This window comes from Leuciscus leuciscus, assembly GCF_965113295.1.
Source record: "Leuciscus leuciscus genome assembly, chromosome: 10".
NCBI lineage: Eukaryota > Metazoa > Chordata > Actinopteri > Cypriniformes > Leuciscidae > Leuciscus > Leuciscus leuciscus.
The window spans coordinates 22,316,496-22,334,551 of NC_138734.1; the positions used below are offsets into that span (position 1 = coordinate 22,316,496).

The following is an 18,056-nucleotide window of genomic DNA, read 5'->3' on the forward strand; positions in this document are numbered from 1 at the left end:
AACAATTGTGTTGCCCACTTTGGCAGTAAGGGAGCTAATGGCGAGTTCAGACTGCACAAATTTAGCCCCGATTTTGGCTCGCCGACAGGTTTTGAGAAATCGCCGACAAATGTCCGAAATCACAGGCAAATCGGTGCTCGTTCACGCGAGTGACAAGCACGCAGTATGAATGAGCAAAGACGCGATCTGAGAGAATTGCCGACGAGTCGCCGACGCCCGTGAGATATTTGGCATGCTAAATATCTGGACCTGTCGGCGATTCAAAATCCTGCTGTGTGAAAAGTGTTCTGACTGAAAACTACATTGGCGATGACCGACAGCCAATGAGAGAGCAAGATACAGAGCAGCGGGGAGTTTGGGGAGGAGTTATAGGCCACAATTTTAGTATTTTAATAGATATATTTACAGTTATATCAAACAGAAACAAAGCACAAACATTTGCTTGACCAGCAGCAACAGCAGCACATTGCAAAATTATTTATTTACCCCCAACTCTCTTTGCAGAACACACAGTCCTTGCTCCCCTTGTCTTCCTAGCCATTTCCTCATACATAATATGTATTTCTTTTTCTCCTTTCCTCTGCAAATCAGTGCACAGACAATTTGGATCGTGTTGCAAAAAAGTTACGCACACATAATGTTGTCACCCCTCTAAAAGGATGGGGCACAAGAGGGCCATTGTTGACTGCCCAACGCGCTGGCATTCAACACACAATATGCTGGAGTGGCTTTTGGAGCCCAAGAGTTTTTGCGAGGACATGACACCAACCATTGAAGAAGTAAATTTAAGTTAGAATGAATGGGAGGCAATATCCAACTTGGTGAGTGGTTTAAATCCTGCGAAAATTGCTACAAAAAGCCTCCAGTCGGACCCTCTCACGTCAGGTGACTTCTACGGTGTTTGGCTTTAGTGTATACTGTGCACCGACAGAATTAACAATCCCTTTGCAAAACGACTAGTTCAGTGTCTCAAATCACTGCAAACAGCGCTCTTTGACAATGACGCCTTTGTGGCTGTTTTATTTTTCGATCCTCGATACAGACTTTTTCTTAGCAAACTTCAGCGAAAGCACGACAATTCACTTATTTCGTGCCTGGGAAGCTATTCAGAATTGATCTGGCAGCAACGCAACTACACAGCACACTCCATCCCAGTCATCAGATGACGAGATAGAACAGCTGTTGATGGCAAAAGAAAAAGAAAGCACAACAGTAAAACATACTAGTGTTTCAATCTCATCTGTTTTTGATATGTATTCAAGAGAAGCACACTTTAAGAGGAGTGAGTGTATTTTTAAGTGCTGGGCAAGTGTTGCTCCTACTAACCCAGATTTGCACAAACTTGCTATGAATGTAATTACACTGCCTGGAACGCAAGTCATCGTAGAGTGCGCATTTTCATGCCTCAAGTACATTCTTTCCCCACTGAGGTCGTCAATGAATGAAACAGGTCAATATTTTTTTTTTTTTTTGAGCGTTTATGCTTTGTAATCAATGCAAGTATTTCTGTTGTGGTTTTAGCAATGTTATGTATTAAATGTTAAAGCTAAATTATCATGTGTTATGTAATTTTTTTTGTGAAAATGTATGTAAAAATGTCTTTATATACAGATTCAACCGCGTATAGATTCACTCGGTCCAGATTCAGCAGCCATGTCACCCTGTAGCCCAAGACTGGTTGCCCACTGAAGCTAAGCAGGGCTGAGCCTGGTTAGTACCTGGATGGGAGACCTCCTGAGAAAACCAGGTTGCTGCTGGAAGAGGTGTTAGTGAGGCCAGCAGGGGGCGCTCACCCTGTGGTCTGTGTGGGTCCTAATGCCCCAGTATAGTGACGGGGACACTATACTGTCAAAGAGCACCGTCCTTCGGATGAGACGTTAAACCGAGGTCCTGACTCTCTGTGGTCATTAAAAATCCCAGGATGTCTTTCGAAAGAGTAGGGGTGTAACCCCGGTGTCCTGGCCAAATTTGCCCCTTGGCCTCTGTCCATCATGGCCTCCTAATCATCCCCATATACTGATTGGCTTCATCGCTCTGTCTCCTCTCCACCAGTAAGCTGGTGTGTGGTGGGCGTTCTGGCGCAATATGGCTGCCGTCGCATCATCCAAGTGGATGCTGCACATTGGTGGTGGTTGAGGAGATTCCCCCCTTCTATGTAAAGCGCTTTGAGTGTCGAGAAAAGCGCTATATAAATGTAATGAATTATAATTATTATTATTATTATTATTTGTTTAAAGTATTAAAATAACGTTATTAACCAGTATTTTTTCGAATCAAACCGTTTTTGGATCGTTAATGATTAATGAGAAACGCAAGAACAGAAACGTTAAAATACTGATTCTGCACGGAGAGAACCGATTTAACATTTAAAAAAAAATAAAAAATGTTAAGCCCTGCTCTCCACTTATGATTTGAAAATAACAAGGTACAGTTACCCAGAAGGATGTCTTCATTTCTCAAGTGACACCTCCTTTTCTATAAAAGAATATCACACTGGGTCATGCAGTGAATTCAGTAGTTGAGTTGGCCATAAAGAAAAAGAAAGAAGGAGAGAGATGTGGATCACTCTAAACATCTGCCTGTATCTGTCCTTTTATTATAATTCTGCTGTTTTTATCTCAGATTCCTGTCAGCTCCAGGAACGCTTCAAATTGAACGGGATGTACCAGAATGGAGACTTTATCATTGGAGGCCTGTTTGAGGTTCAGCACCTCAAAGTCTTCCCAGAACTTAACTTTAGAACTAAGCCGGAACTGCCCCACTGTGAGGAGTGAGTTTGGACTGTGCAAGATGAGAACAGCTATGCTTAACAAAGAGTGTGAAAGAAAAGTCAAATGAGATTTAAAGAAAAGGATGACAATAGAATGATCACAGCTACTGTAACTTCTGCTCACACTATTTTTCTAAATGATCTGTTCCTTGTGACTTCAGTATAGTTTTTCCACTTACAGTAACTAATATAGTGTGCGTTGAAATTGCAAACCAATTACTGTTTATCAAACTAACAGTAGAAAAGCACAAGGGAAAAAAAAGGGAATGTATTTGTAATTTTATGATATATATATATATATATATATATATATATATATATATATATATATATATATATAATTTTTTATATTATTATCGATCTCTTATTTCAAATATACAGTAGACTACATACATTTCTACTTAGTCATACAATTCATTTTGCTTTTTCCAGATTCTATATGGCAAGTTTCCAGCAGGCACTGACCATGGTTTTTGCCATAAATGAGATTAATAATAACAACCTGCTGCCTAACATCACACTTGGTTATCAGATCTATGACAACTGTTTAAGGCTTGGAGTGGCATTCCGGGCTGCCATATCCCTGCTTAGTGGTACAGAGGAGTCCTTCTCAAACCTCAACTGCACTGGCCCTCCTCCAGTGATTGGGATTGTGGGGGATCCAGGTTCAACTCAATCTATAGCAATTTCCAGTGTGCTGGGACTGTTTCGAGTTCCTATGGTAAGATATGATATGTGTTTTTATTTCTCCATACAATATATTTGCTTCCAAATAACATAAATAAATAAAAAAAAATATAAAAAAAATATAATATAATATTGTTCTCATTTCCTTGCTATTTACATTTAACATGTAAAATGACCTGAGAAGCCCGATGTTTGTCTTTGTTTCTCCTGCTTTGTATTAGGTTAGCTACTATGCCACCTGCTCCTGTTTGAGTGACAGAAAAAAGTACCCCTCTTTCTTCAGAACAATCCCCAGTGATGCCTTCCAGGTGCGGGCTATGGTTCAGATCTTGAAGCATTTTGGATGGACCTGGGTTGGTCTCCTCTACAGTGATGATGACTATGGCATCTACGCTGCTCAGTCCTTTCAGCAGGAAATTGACTGGTTTGGGGGTTGTGTGGCCTTCTCTGAGATTCTGCCTTATGATAACAATCGTAGGGATATTCAACGAATTGTAGAGGTTATTCAGACCTCTACAGCCAGGGTAGTTCTAGCATTCTCAACTGATCTGTCATCCCTGATGGATGAGTTGTTGCTGCAAAATGTGACAGGCAAGCAGTGGATTGCAAGTGAGGCTTGGACAACAACACCTGTCCTACAAACTCCACAATATTTGCCCCTACTGAGTGGTACACTGGGCATCGCCATCCGTCGTGGACAGATTCAGGGACTTCATGACTTTCTGAAAGGTCTCCATCCTGACAATAATCCAAAAAACAGTACAATAAAAACTTTCTGGGAGAACATGTTTGAGTGCAGGTTTGAGGTTGGGGGCAAAAATATAGCTCAAGAGCAAGAACAAGGGGAAAACAAATGTTCAGGGCAAGAGGATCTGAGCAGTACAGATACAGTATTCACTGATGTATCAGAGCTGAGAGCCTCATATAATGTGTATAAGGCAGTTTATGCTCTAGCACATGCGCTTCATGACCTGATTCAGTGTGAGAAGGGGAGAGGACCATTTAGTAAGTACAGCTGTGCCGACATATCCAACCTGAAACCTTGGCAGGTAAGATCAATAAATAGTGCATACTGTATATATATAGTAATATAAGTAATATATTTATATTTCATATGACACTTGTCCTGTCTACAAACTGTACAGCTAGTTCACTACCTAGAGAAAGTGAACTTCACTACAGGCTTTGGGGATCATGTGTCATTTAATGAGAATGGAGATGCTCTGGCCATCTATGATGTGATGAACTGGCACCCGAGGTCTGACGGGACAATCGTTGTCCGCACGGTCGGTGTGGTAAATGAAGGGGCGACAACAGGGAAGGTGCTCAAACTGGATGACGATGCATTATATTGGAACTTTGAGACAAAAAAGGCAATTAGCATATAGCATGTTACTTAAACTCTTGATGAAGATGTCTGAACGTTTCACAAAAATCAATAACATTTCATTGGCTGATGAATAGCAATAAATTAGTAAATTAGTGGTTTTCAAGCTGGATTACTGGATCAACTCTATACACTGACAAATATACATGAATATGATTAAATAAATTCATACATTTAAGTACATTCAAATACCCATAAATTTAAATAAAATGATACCCCTGCAGCCCCCACGGTCTGTGTGCAGTGAGAGCTGCCCCCCAGGAACAAGACGAGTCAGGAGGAAAGGCCTTCCTGTCTGCTGTTTTGACTGCCTGCCATGCGGAGATGGAGAAATTTCTAATACAACAGGTGAGGAGATTCATGTCTACAAATGAAATAAATATTTATTATATATTAGCGATAAATTTCCCTAAAATTATACTGTGCTCTTGTTTTCTTTCTTTCTTTCTTTCTTTCTTTCTTTCTTTCTTTCTTTCTTTCTTTCTTTCACAGATTCATCTGAATGTTTCAGGTGTCCAGATGAGTTTTGGTCGAGTCCAGAAAATGACAATTGTATACCCAAAGAAGTGGAATTTCTATCTTATGAAGATCCGCTGGGAATTTCTCTGACAACTGCCTCCCTTTTAGGCACAAGTTTTTGTGCTCTTGTGATGGTCATCTTTGCTCTTCACCGAAACACTCCCATAGTACGCGCCAACAATTCAGAGCTCAGCTTCCTGCTCCTGGTGTCACTCAAACTGTGTTTTTTGTGTGTGCTACTGTTCATTGGCCGGCCGCAGTTGTGGACATGTCAGTTGAGACATGTTGTGTTTGGCATAAGCTTTGTCCTGTGCATCTCCAGTATCCTTGTTAAGACTATGGTAGTAATAGCTGTGTTCAAGTCATCTCGACCAGAGGGCAAATCTTCCATAAAGTGGTTTGGTTCAGCACAGCAAAGAGGGACAGTGTTGGCCTTAAGTTCTACACAGGTAGCAATATGTACAGTCTGGTTATCCACTGCATCCCCAACACCCCACAAAAACAGTCATTATATCCGCTCTAAAATAGTCTATGAATGTGCTATTGGCTCAGTGGCTGGTTTTTCTATGCTGCTGGGATACATTGGCCTCCTTGCAGCAGTAAGTTTCCTGTTAGCCTTCATGGCAAGGAAACTTCCAGATAATTTTAATGAAGCAAAGTTCATCACTTTTAGTATGTTGATCTTCTGTGCTGTGTGGATTGCATTTATTCCAGCATATGTGAGCTCACCTGGGAAATATGCAGTGGCAGTGGAGATATTTGCCATCCTGGCTTCCAGTTTCGGATTACTGGTGGCCATATTTGCCCCAAAGTGCTACATAATTATTTTACACCCAGAAAGAAACACTAAAAAAGCCATCATGGAAAGACCAACCCAAAATAAATAGTTTTACATGCTGACCACATCAATTATTATCTGCTGTAAGATCCCATACCAAGTCTCACTCTCCTGCTTGTACAAGCTTATTTAACATGTAGGAATTTATATCAATTTCTACATTTGGTGTGTTCAACAGGTGTCTAAAAGATTTCTTAGGTTGTTTTGGCAGTGTTTGAATTTTAGATTATTTTGTTTGGGTTTTCTCTGTCAATCTGAATTAAAATGATGTTATTCACAAATATCATATGCATGTAACTATTAACTATTACCAAGGGTGACACTCATTAATACATTAATTAATAATGTATATTATTACATTGATATTAATACATAATACATATTTTTTTATTTATTCCACTGTGCATTGTTAGCAAAGGTGCTGCATATCAATACAAATATGTATGTGTTTCAGTTCTTTGTTAATTAGCACTGCTGAATAGGGATTAGAGAAAAGCTTAGAGGGCAAAGCTCTCATGATAACCACAACAAGTACAAAATGGTGTCCAATGCATGACTGCCACCTACATGATATCCTGTGTAACATGCTTGTCCATCAGAAGACAGAAGCTACAAAACTACTGGCTGACTCACACCAGCTCAGGTCTTCAAGCCCAGTATCAATTAACCAAATTAATCTGATCTGACATTTTTTAAATACACTGTACATGCAAATGCAGTTGCTTATTTGAACAGCCCATTTGGTTATAATATAAACAGATTATAATGCTATAAATACTGTACTAATTTCTGATGTATGTACTGTAAAGTCCGTAAGAAAAGGTCCCAAATGTACTTGAATCATGCATAGTATTGTACTGTGTTTTAGAGTTAAAAGAAATGTTCATTTTGTGTGTGTGTGTGTGTGTGTGTGAGTGTGTGTGTGTGTGTGTGTGTGTGTGTGTGTGTGTGTGTGTGTGTGTGTGTGTGTGTGTGTGTGTGTGTGATTTGACACCAGAAAAGCTAATACAAAAATGTTCCATCCTGCACTGGCATTCATCATTGATTTTTCAAAAACATAAATTAACCCACAATGACGTATTAATTCCCAGGAAGGTCCATATGACCACCTGTTCTATAGAAAAGGGGAGAACAATAATAAATTAGGGCATGGATAGGATGATGTGGCTTACACAGAGAATAACTGAGAGAGATGCTGATCACTCTAAACTTCTGCCTGTATCTGTCCTTTACATTTATGCCTCCTGCTTTCAACTCAGACTCCTGTCAAAGCCAGGGACACTTCAAGTTGAATGGGATGTACCAGGATGGAAACGTTATCATCGGAGGCTTGTTTGAGATTCAGCACCTCAAAGTCTTCCCAGAACTGAGTTTCAGAATGAAGCCAGAACAGCCCAAGTGTGAGGAGTGAGTGTGGAAAGCAAATTATGAGAAATTATACAGACTGAAGATTATGAAAGAGCAAAATGAGATAGAAGAAAAAAAGGATGATAATAACAGGAATTTTTTATTTTTTTTTGATTTGATTACATGCAATATGCATTACATACCAAAACCTATTACTTAATAGAATGTGTATAGTGTTAAAATAAATGCAGATTATTTCATATTGTGGTTGAATGTGTAAATCCAATGATTTATTTTTAAATGTACATTGTCACTGAAAACATACATGTGTTTATTTCTAGATTTTATATGTCAAGTTTCCAGCAGGCACAGACCATGGTTTTCGCTATAGATGAGATAAACAAGAATCCAAAATTACTGCCTAATATCACTCTTGGTTACCATCTTTATGACAACTGTTTGAAGCTTGTAGTAGCATTCAGGGCTGCTACAACTCTTATTAGTGGGACAGAGGAGACATTTTCAAACCTCAATTGCACTGGCTCACCACCAGTAATTGCTATCGTTGGGGATCCTGGGTCAACTCACTCTATTGCAGTTTCTAGTGTATTGGGTCTGTTTCGTGTTCCTATGGTAAGATATGATATGAATATAATAACAATGATAATATAATAATGAAATTCTTTCTTTCTTTTCTATCCACCCTAACCCATCTGCTGCCTTTCTGTCTTTCCTAATTAGATTAGCTACTACGCCACCTGCTCCTGTTTGAGTGACAGGAAAAAGTACCCCTCTTTCTTCAGAACAATCCCCAGTGATGCCTTCCAGGTGCGGGCTATGGTACAGATCTTAAAATATTTTGGATGGACCTGGGTTGGTGTCCTCTATAGTGACGATGACTATGGCATATATGCTGCTCAGTCCTTCCAGCAGGAAATGCAGCAGTTTGGAGGTTGTGTGGCTTTTTCTGAAATAATGCCTTATGATAATCACAGGGACATTCAGCGCATAGTGACAGTGATTAAGGCCTCTACAGCCAGAGTAGTGGTGGCATTTTCAACTGATCTGTTACCCCTGATGGATGAGTTGTTACTGCAAAATGTGACAGGCAGGCAGTGGATTGCAAGTGAGGCTTGGAGCATCTCACCTGTCCTCCATCTTCCACGTTTTGTACCCCTTATTGGAGGCACGCTGGGCATTGCCATCCGTCGAGGAGAGATTAAGGGACTTCATGAATTTCTGCTACGTCTTCATCCTGACAGTGATCCAAGAAATCATTTGGTGAGAATCTTCTGGGAGAACATGTTTGGTTGCAAATTTGAGAATGGAAGCAAAGATGGAGAAAAAATGTGTACAGTCCAAGAAGATCTGAACAGCACAGTTAATGAATATAATGATGTATCAGAGCTGAGGGCCTCTTATAATGTGTATAAGGCAGTTTATGCCCTGGCACATGCTCTTCATGACCTGATGCAGTGTGAACAGGGGAGAGGACCATTCAGTGATAACAGCTGTGCTGACATAACCAACCTACAGCCATGGCAGGTAAAACCCACAGGAATAGGGCCCACAGCTTACTGTGCTACAAAGTCTCATAAATTACATTCTAAATGGAAAAAAAGTTTAGTTTCTCCTAAATGGAGAAATATTTAAGTAATATTTGTTTTTATAACCTGTGCAGATGGTTCACTACATACAGAAAGTGAACTTCACCACAGGCTTTGGGGATCATGTGTCATTTGATGAGAATGGAGATGCTTTGGCCATATATGATGTGATGAACTGGCACCCAAGTTCTGATGGGTCGATTGTTGTTCGCACAGTTGGTGTGGTAAATGAAGGGGCAGCAACAGGGAAGGTGCTCACACTGGTAGAGGATGCAATATACTGGAACTTTGAGACAAGAAAAGTAACTACCATTTCAACTTAATCCTTTTTGCTGATGTGTAGTCTTAATACTGTACAAAGCTAAGATAAGACAAATTAGAACAAATAAATGAAAAGGCCAAGCTATTTATTATGCATCAGAGATAGTCACAAACATACAAACCCATGAGTGATAACAGATGATGTCTCTTTCAGCCCCCACGGTCTGTGTGCAGTGAGAGCTGCCCCACAGGAACCAGAAGAGCAACAAGGAAGGGCCTTCCTGTCTGCTGTTTTGACTGCCTGCCATGTGCAGATGGAGAGATTTCCAATACATCAGGTGATGAGTGATATTCAAAAAGAAATATGTATGTTTTGTGCAGAACTCTTACACAAATCTTTTTCTGTATACATTTCTCACAGATTCTACTGAATGCACAGTGTGTCCAAATGAATTCTGGTCCAGTCCAGAAAAGAATCGCTGTATCCCCAAAGCAGTAGAGTTTCTGTCCTATGGGGATCCTCTGGGCATCTCTCTGACCACTGCATCTCTGCTTGGCTCCTGCTTCTGCGCTCTTGTGATGGTCATATTTACTCATCATCGTAACACTCCTGTAGTACGTGCCAACAATTCAGAGCTAAGCTTCCTGCTGCTGTTGTCACTCAAACTGTGTTTCCTGTGTGTGCTACTGTTCATTGGCCGGCCACAATTGTGGACGTGTCAATTAAGACACGCCATGTTTGGTATTAGTTTTGTCCTGTGCGTCTCCAGCATCCTGGTCAAGACTATGGTGGTAATAGCAGTGTTCAAGTCATCTCGACCTGAGGGTAAAAGTGCCATGAAATGGTTTGGAGCAGCTCAACAAAGAGGCACTGTGGTGGTCCTCACAGCAGTCCAAGTTGTGATATGTGCAGTCTGGCTCTCAACTGCCTCTCCAACACCCCATAAAAACATCCTGTATATCAGGTCTAAAATAGTATATGAATGTGCTATTGGCTCAGTGACTGGGTTTGCCATTCTGCTGGGTTACATTGGACTCCTGGCTGCAGTAAGCTTTCTGTTAGCTTTTCTAGCAAGGAATCTTCCAGATAACTTTAATGAAGCTAAATTTATTACCTTCAGTATGCTGATCTTCTGTGCTGTATGGATTGCGTTTATCCCAGCATATGTGAGCTCACCAGGGAAATATGCCGTTGCTGTGGAGATATTTGCAATTTTAGCTTCTAGTTTTGGATTACTGGGGGCCATATTTGCTCCAAAGTGCTACATCATTATATTACATCCAGAGAGAAACACTAAAAAAGCCATCATGGGAAGAACAGGCAAAAATAAATAATTGTATATGCTGACTGTAAAATGTTCTTACATTGGTATTTCTGCCTTTGAATATCCAGCTTGTAGGAGCTTTAATAGTCAGATATGCACCATTATACTTTTAAACACTGTCTGTTTCTCCCTCTATTACTTTGTATGTTCACTAATATATATAAAATTAGAATAATATTGATTAACATACCAAATGCTTCATATCATTATTTAAGAAACATTTTTGAAATGTGACTTGTGAAGAGATGATCCGTGATCATCCCTTAATTAATAATAAACAGGTAGGCTATAAAGAAAATATGCAGATTCAAAGCAACCATTTCTCACAAGCTAGTTTTTCACTATAGGAAATGCTTTACTGATGTCTTATTTCAAAATAATAATTCAACATAACATAATAATTATACTTTGGGACAAGACAGTCTGTAAAGTATTCCACTGAAGGCAAGTTGTAGAGAGAACCCAAGTGCAGTTTATTTACAAACATAACAAGATCAAACATAAAACAAAAGCATGGCGTGGCATGAACTCAAAAACATGAACATTGACGTGACGCTTACCAACCGTGGTTACAGTGAAATAAAACTTGACAAAGACACATGGCAAACATGAGGGCAAAAATACACACAAGACTAATGACAAGACAAGGGATACCTGTGAACAATGAAACAATGAACCAATGACAACATGACACATCAGACAAGGGAACACATGACTTGAACAGGGGATCACATGACAGACATGAAACAGGAACATGAAACATCACCAAATCATGACACAGTCACCACTAATAGTTTCTCGTGTATTTGCCTTATGAGAACGCTGACACCTACTAGTAATTCAGAAAACAGTGGTGACACACATGATTCTTTAGACATTTCTTCAGTCCTGAATGGGCAATGCACACTGTGTTAACCACAAGATAATTAGGCAGGTCTTTATGATGGACCACAGTCAAGTGAAGAATTTAATACTTAAGACTACTTAAAGCCTATTAGGACTTGAATTCATAAATATCTAAAATAAAATTCACAAAATGTGACTCTCAAATTAGTTGACATACGCAAAACAATATTCACAGATGCACACATATATATATTTAACAATGAAAGCACAAATATGGAGACAGCCTTTCCCTTCTGTTGGCCTCCATAACAGACAAAGAGCTGGTCTGAGGTCCTAAAGCTTTGTGTTCTAACCACGTACAGTCACAGAGCACGGACGGGACAGAGCAAAGCCAGGGCTGGGTCTGCCTGCTACATATGCACATATTCTAGGCACGATTTCTCGACCGAACAAGCTTGCAGGTCCCCTATCCTCTTAATGGAGGCCAATGCAGTTAGGAGTAACGTCTTCATAGACAGGTCTTTTAACTCGGCTGACTGCAAAGGCTCGAACAGGGCATTCTGGAGTGCTCTACGCACTAGAGCTAGATCCCAAGAGGGTATGGAGGGAGGGTGAGAAGGAATCAACCTCCTTGCTCCCCTAAGGAACCTGATGACCAGGTCATGCTTCCCAACCGACTTACGTCCTATGTGGTCATGATGAGCAGACATCAAAGCAGCATAGACTTTGAGGGTGGAGGGAGACAGCCTTCACTTCAACCCATGCTGCAGGAAGGAAAGCATGGGCCTGATCAGGCAAGTTCGGGGGTCTTCTTGATGAGAAGAACACCACTCGACGAACAGGTTCCACTTTAAGGCGTAAGCGTGTCTCATAGACGGTGCTCGTGCCGAAATTATGGTGTGATCACCTAGAGCCTTCGCTTCCCATCCAGGGACCAGATATGGATTTTCAGAGGTCTGGACATGGGTGCCATAGGGTTCCCCGTCTCTGAGAAGATCCATCCTCAGAGGAATGCACCAGGGAGGGGCTGTCATGAGGAGTGAAAGTTCTGGGAACCAGGTCCAGTTGGGCCAATAAGGTGCCACTAACAGGACCTGCTCCTCGTCCTCCCTGACTTTGCACAGTGTCTGTACGAGAAGGCTCACTGGGGGAAACGCATATTTGCGCAGCTGGACCGCCTGGAGATGGAGTCACCATTCCCCCGGAAGTGCATACTGTTGTGAGAGCTCGTCGGCTGCATGATTGAGCACTCACACGAATATGAATAGCACGAAGCGACCTCAGATGCTTCTGACTCCAGAGGAGGAGATGGCGGGCGAGTTGCAACGAGAGTGTAGACCACCTTGTCAGTTGATGTACGCAACAATCTCAGTCTTGTCCATACGGAACAGTATGTCTTTGCCCTGTAGCGACTGTTTGATGCGGCCCAGTGCAAGACATACTGTTAGCAACCCGAGGCAGTTGATGTGCCAATACAGTTGCGGACCTGTCCAAATCCCTGAAACTGCATGTCTGTTGTACGTGGCACCCCAGTCAGTAGTAGAGGTATCCGTGGAGACAACAGCATGCCTGGACACTTGTTCTAAGGTCACTACTGCCCGTAGAAACGAAGGGTCCGACCACTGGCTGATGGTTCGTCAGCAGGCCCGAGTGATTGTCACCCGGTGAGTGCCACGTTGCCACGCCCATCTCGGGACTCGGCCGTGAAGCCAGTGCCGAAGCGGCCTCAAATGAAGCAAGCCGAGCAGCGTTACTGCGGTCGCAGCTGCCATATGCCTCAGGAGCCTCTGAAATTATTTCAGTAAGAAATTAAAGGCCGTCCTGCCTTTGAACGAATTCAAGCACTTCAACATTGACTGAGCACGTTCCTCTGTGAGGCGTGCTGTCTGAGCGACCGAGTCCAACTCCATACCGAAAAAAGAGATCCTCTGCACGGGGGAGAGTTTGCTCTTTTCCCAATTGACCTGAAGACCCAACTGGCTGAGATGACTGAGCACTAGGTCCCTGTGTTCGCATAACTGATCTCGGGACTGTGCTATGAGCCAGTCGTCGAGATAGTTGAGGATGCGAACGGCGCGTTCTCTCATGGGAACAAGGGCTGCCTCCATGAATTTCGTGAAGACATGGGGAGACAACGACACCCCGAAGGTTAGGACCTTGTACCTTCCCTGTGTCGAGGGAGAATCGAGACATTAAAGTATGCGTCCTTCAGGTCGATCCCTGCAAACCAAACTTGGGGACGGATGCATTCGAAACCACATTTCTGCATTACAATTTTGAATCGAATCGCATAGCTGAGCAGGGCCTCTTGCTCTTCTGCTTGCCGCTAAGTTTAGTGGGGGCCTGGACAGGTTGGGCGTCCTGCCTGCATACGGCTCCATGGCGCTGCTTGGGTAGAGGCTTCTGCTGATGCTGCGCTGGAGCGGGGGCAGTCGCTGGAGGGTACCCTCGGCGACGAGCAGGCGGGGGGCTGCCACCGGCAGTCAGGTGGAGGCAGCAGCTGTCCGCCAGGGCAGGATATGTTTAATCACCTCCGTCTGCTTCTGTGCAGCCGAGAACTGCTGAGCAAAGTTTTCGACTATGTCGCCGAAGAGGCCGGCCTAGGAGACCAGGCACAACCAGAGATGGAGTTCCTGGACCACTATCTCCGTAAGTCTTGCCCGTTAAGTCGGACGAGTAATTACAGGCCCGGGATTAGCATAGAATATGAGCTGATCTGTGTCTTTTAAACGGTTTCCAAAATCTCCAAGAGTCTGAAGTGGATGGTGGTCAACAAAAAGACACCGGAAAATAATATAAACTTAACTTATTCAGAGTAATTATGCTGACTGCTTATGGATTTAAAGACATAAAACGTTATTTTCAAGCATTTACACTGTCGCTATACTTATACGAGCAAGATGATGCATGGTAAACCTTATCAATGCAATATAATGCAATTTAGTAATAGAGGATTCTATGTATTTTAATATTTAATGTATATTCAAATACATTTCTGTTAATAATCCCAAAAGTCCATGCTTAATACTTCCTGCTTCATGAAGTACATTAAGAAATATATTTAGTCAATTATCCTTGTCATCCTTGTGCAGTAGACACACCCATTTTAACGATTTCTATATATAGCTTATCCTGCCTAAAATAATTTTAGGTTAGTGTTTTGGCTGTAAGTCAGTGATGCCATCTGTCAGTAAGGAATTGTTAGACGGCAATTTAAACACTTCCGGTGGCTTCACTGCCTGCTGGCAGTTTAGAATGCAATGAGCAAACCAGTCATTTATATAGATCAGTGCATATCACACATTTGTGGATGGCAAGCACTGGTACTTCTTTAATGAAATTCAAATATACTTTTACTATTAATTCATTTATATAGAGCTTTTGTTCACACCCAAAGTGCTTTACACATAATTTTTCCCTAAATATTAATAAATGTATAAAATATTTTAAATATTATTATTTCTATCATTATTATTATTATTATTGACATTTGTATTCAAATCTGTTTTTACAATAACACACCAGCATACAAAATGTTGTAACTGCACCATTATGTGATTATGTGTCAAAAGCCTATTTTTGTTCAAAAATACTATTTTGTGTGTGTGTGTGCAAGGAACATGTGCACTTTAAGTATTTATGTTATAGTAGTTGCTTTACCATTTGTGTGTGTTTTTGAGGGCTTTAAAAGCATGAAATGAGGTGTGTTGTTCATGCCATGTCGTAATTACCACAATTACATGATTTCAAAAGTGTTCACGTCTTCGTAGAGCTCGTAATTACAGCTTGTAAGATGGGAATTGTCTGAGACCTCCTACATGGACCAAGTGACTGCTGCAGATTCATATTAGGTGCGTTCGGCTTCGGCTAGATATAACAGATCGGCGAGAGTTGCCGCTTGCAGTCAGGGAGGATGAAAACGGAGACGTGAAGTCAGACACCCTCTGCTTTCCATAGTGATGCTCTCGCAGTGTTTGCCTACTTCATCACAGCTGAAGTGAAATAACTGCAATATTTGTAAAATACACAAATGTTTCAGAGACATGTCCATTTAATATTTTATGTACTGCTTAATACAAGAAAAAAGTTCAACATAAGCCTATACCAGGGGTCGGCAACCTAAGGCACGGGTGCCAACCAAGCGTGCCGCACAAGCCTTGAAAAGTGAAGCCAAAACATCTCGATCGCCCCCCGGTGACTGGTCCTAGTATAGGTCATAAGCCCCGCCTCCCTGTGTTATTCAACGGGACGTGAGACCAACTAAACAATTAAATTACACTTCAAATATCTTTTTTCCAAAGGTGGTTTCTTTCATTTGCTGTCGTTTTTATCACGCTGATGTAAGTTCAAGTGTCTGTTTCAAAAATAAGTTGGTTTTTAGTTAGTTACGTGATGCGGTGGTGTAACGTCATGATTGACAGCTGTGATTGACAGGTTCTCTGAGCGAAGTAGTCACTGAAGCACCAAAGGACATTTTTTCGGGATCTTCGGAGGACTGAGGAGATTGTGTTTACTTTATTTTAACAAGCCTCTTGTCGTACTGCAATCCATTTTTAAAAAAGTGTGCAGAATCCACTCTCCCTGAGTGCATTCTGCGAGAGTGAGGGCGGAGCGTTGATTTCGCGGCTTTACTTCCTGCTCACTACTGCGCAGGTCTGGTCCCGAAATCGCTACTGCGCAGACTCAAGTTCCAATATGTCAGCGCCATATCGGGACTCTGGCGGCTTCAGTTCTCATCAATGGAAGAGAGCGAAGGGGCGTCGTCCATCTTTTTTTACAGTCTATGGTTCCAACACTGGCACGTGGAGGGTTAATCGCTGGCACGCAAGCAAATGCGAGAGAAGTGTATGTATTTCATTCAGATAAAGTAGTCTACCTGCACACAGATCTACGTTTTAATGTAGCCTAATAATTCCTCATAGTAAAAAAAGCGTATTTTATTAAGTTAGGAGTAGATTTAAATTGCACCGATTGATCCGCTGGTGACCAGAATTGGCCAATTTTCACGTGACCGGCCATGACCGGTCAAATGCACTCGGGCTCCCCATGATTAACATCGCGTAACATCAGCATCACACGTGCACACGGAACGCACATAGGAAACCTCGTGAATTACGCCCGTTTCACGCATATTTTTTTCGCCGTGCATGTTAATCAATGAGTGCATTCACACCGGCAGCAGCAGCAGCGCGTGAGCGCCACACTGAGCACCAGTGAAGCGGGGGTTTCGCCGCCGAGTCTATTTTGTCTGCGCTGCTCACGGTCAATTAAAGTGAAAGCACACTTTTGATGGACAAAATAAATATGATTTCAAACAAAAGTGCCCAAAATGCACAGAATGTGCATGTCTAGTGTGTTTTAACAAGAACTGGATTAGGTTATGTCAGAAAAGAAAATGAAGACTCAAAAATATTTATATAAAATGTAACCCATTTAAACTTGTTTTTATTATTCAGTTTGGCTAAAAGGATATGGTATTTTATAAAAATAAATAAATATATATATAGAAAATAAATATTTGTGTGTGCTGTAAAGTGGTTAGAAAAAATGAAATCGGAATCGGCTAAAATCGGTATCGGCAGGTCAAACTCAATGAAAAATCGGAATCGGCCTAGAAAATTGTAATCGGTGCATCTCTAGTTAGGAGTTATAAATACTATTAAATTGTCTATCTAAATCTAAAACAAATTTCAAGAGAAATATTTAAATTTATGTAATATTTGTGTAAGTCATTATGAAAATGTAAAATGTTTGTGTATTTATATGAGTGTGTGTGTGTGTGTGTGTGTGTGTGTGTGTGTGTGTGTGTGTGTGTGTGTGTGTGTGTGTGTGTGTGTGTGTGTGTGTGTGTGTATATACAGCATATAGGCTATGTGTGTGTTGTGGCACAGTGATGAACTCGGAAACTTAAAAATGGCACTTTATGACAAAAAGGTTGCCGACCCCTGGCCTATACTATTCAAATACCATCAAAGTGGGGTAAATGTTATTTTTTTTATCAGTTTCATTTTGATGAACATGACACAATATAACATTACGATTACATGAAAAGAGCTTTTACTGTTATAAAAACACAGATTTGTGAGAATTAGTGGAAATGAAGCTTCAGCATAAGTTCTGCCAGGAAGACTTAATTACTACGTCACTTATTACCTTCACATCTATCCAATCATGTCCTTATACTTGCTGTATAAAAGATCGGTACTTACACATGTTGGAGTTCCCAGATGCTGACACAACAATCACTGCTCGCGCTCAGCTGCTAACCGCCATGCCTAACAATAAGCCATTCTTCTGTGACTACTCAGAATCCGATGACAAATTTGTTCCGCCCTCTCCTCTTCCAACACGGCGCAGCACGCGCCTTCAATGCCGCGACTCGCCATGGGCAACTTTGGCTTCGGAAGATATAATCAGCACTCTGGAGGCAGCCGACATTCCCATCAGCCAAGGTCTGTCCAGAGAGGAT

General features: G+C 41.4%; 2 protein-coding genes across 2 annotated transcripts; both read left to right on the forward strand.

Annotated features, from left to right (window-relative positions):
- Nucleotides 1–2,555: 2,555 nt before the first annotated feature.
- On the forward strand, nt 2,556–6,250 carry LOC309508334 (extracellular calcium-sensing receptor-like; the record flags this gene model as incomplete). The annotated part of the gene is made up of 6 exons (XM_082182925.1): nt 2,556–2,770; nt 3,203–3,491; nt 3,679–4,506; nt 4,603–4,830; nt 5,069–5,192; nt 5,337–6,250. 6 exons carry the CDS (start codon nt 2,556–2,558, stop codon nt 6,248–6,250), a joined length of 2,598 nt encoding a protein of 865 aa, XP_082039051.1.
- A 1,143-nt stretch (nt 6,251–7,393) lies between these two features.
- On the forward strand, nt 7,394–10,751 carry LOC309508336 (extracellular calcium-sensing receptor-like; the record flags this gene model as incomplete). Its single annotated transcript, XM_082182926.1, has 6 exons — nt 7,394–7,608; nt 7,890–8,181; nt 8,290–9,093; nt 9,230–9,457; nt 9,631–9,754; nt 9,838–10,751. The coding sequence occupies 6 exons, from the start codon at nt 7,394–7,396 to the stop codon at nt 10,749–10,751; spliced, it is 2,577 nt and encodes an 858-aa protein (XP_082039052.1).
- Nucleotides 10,752–18,056: the final 7,305 nt, after the last annotated feature.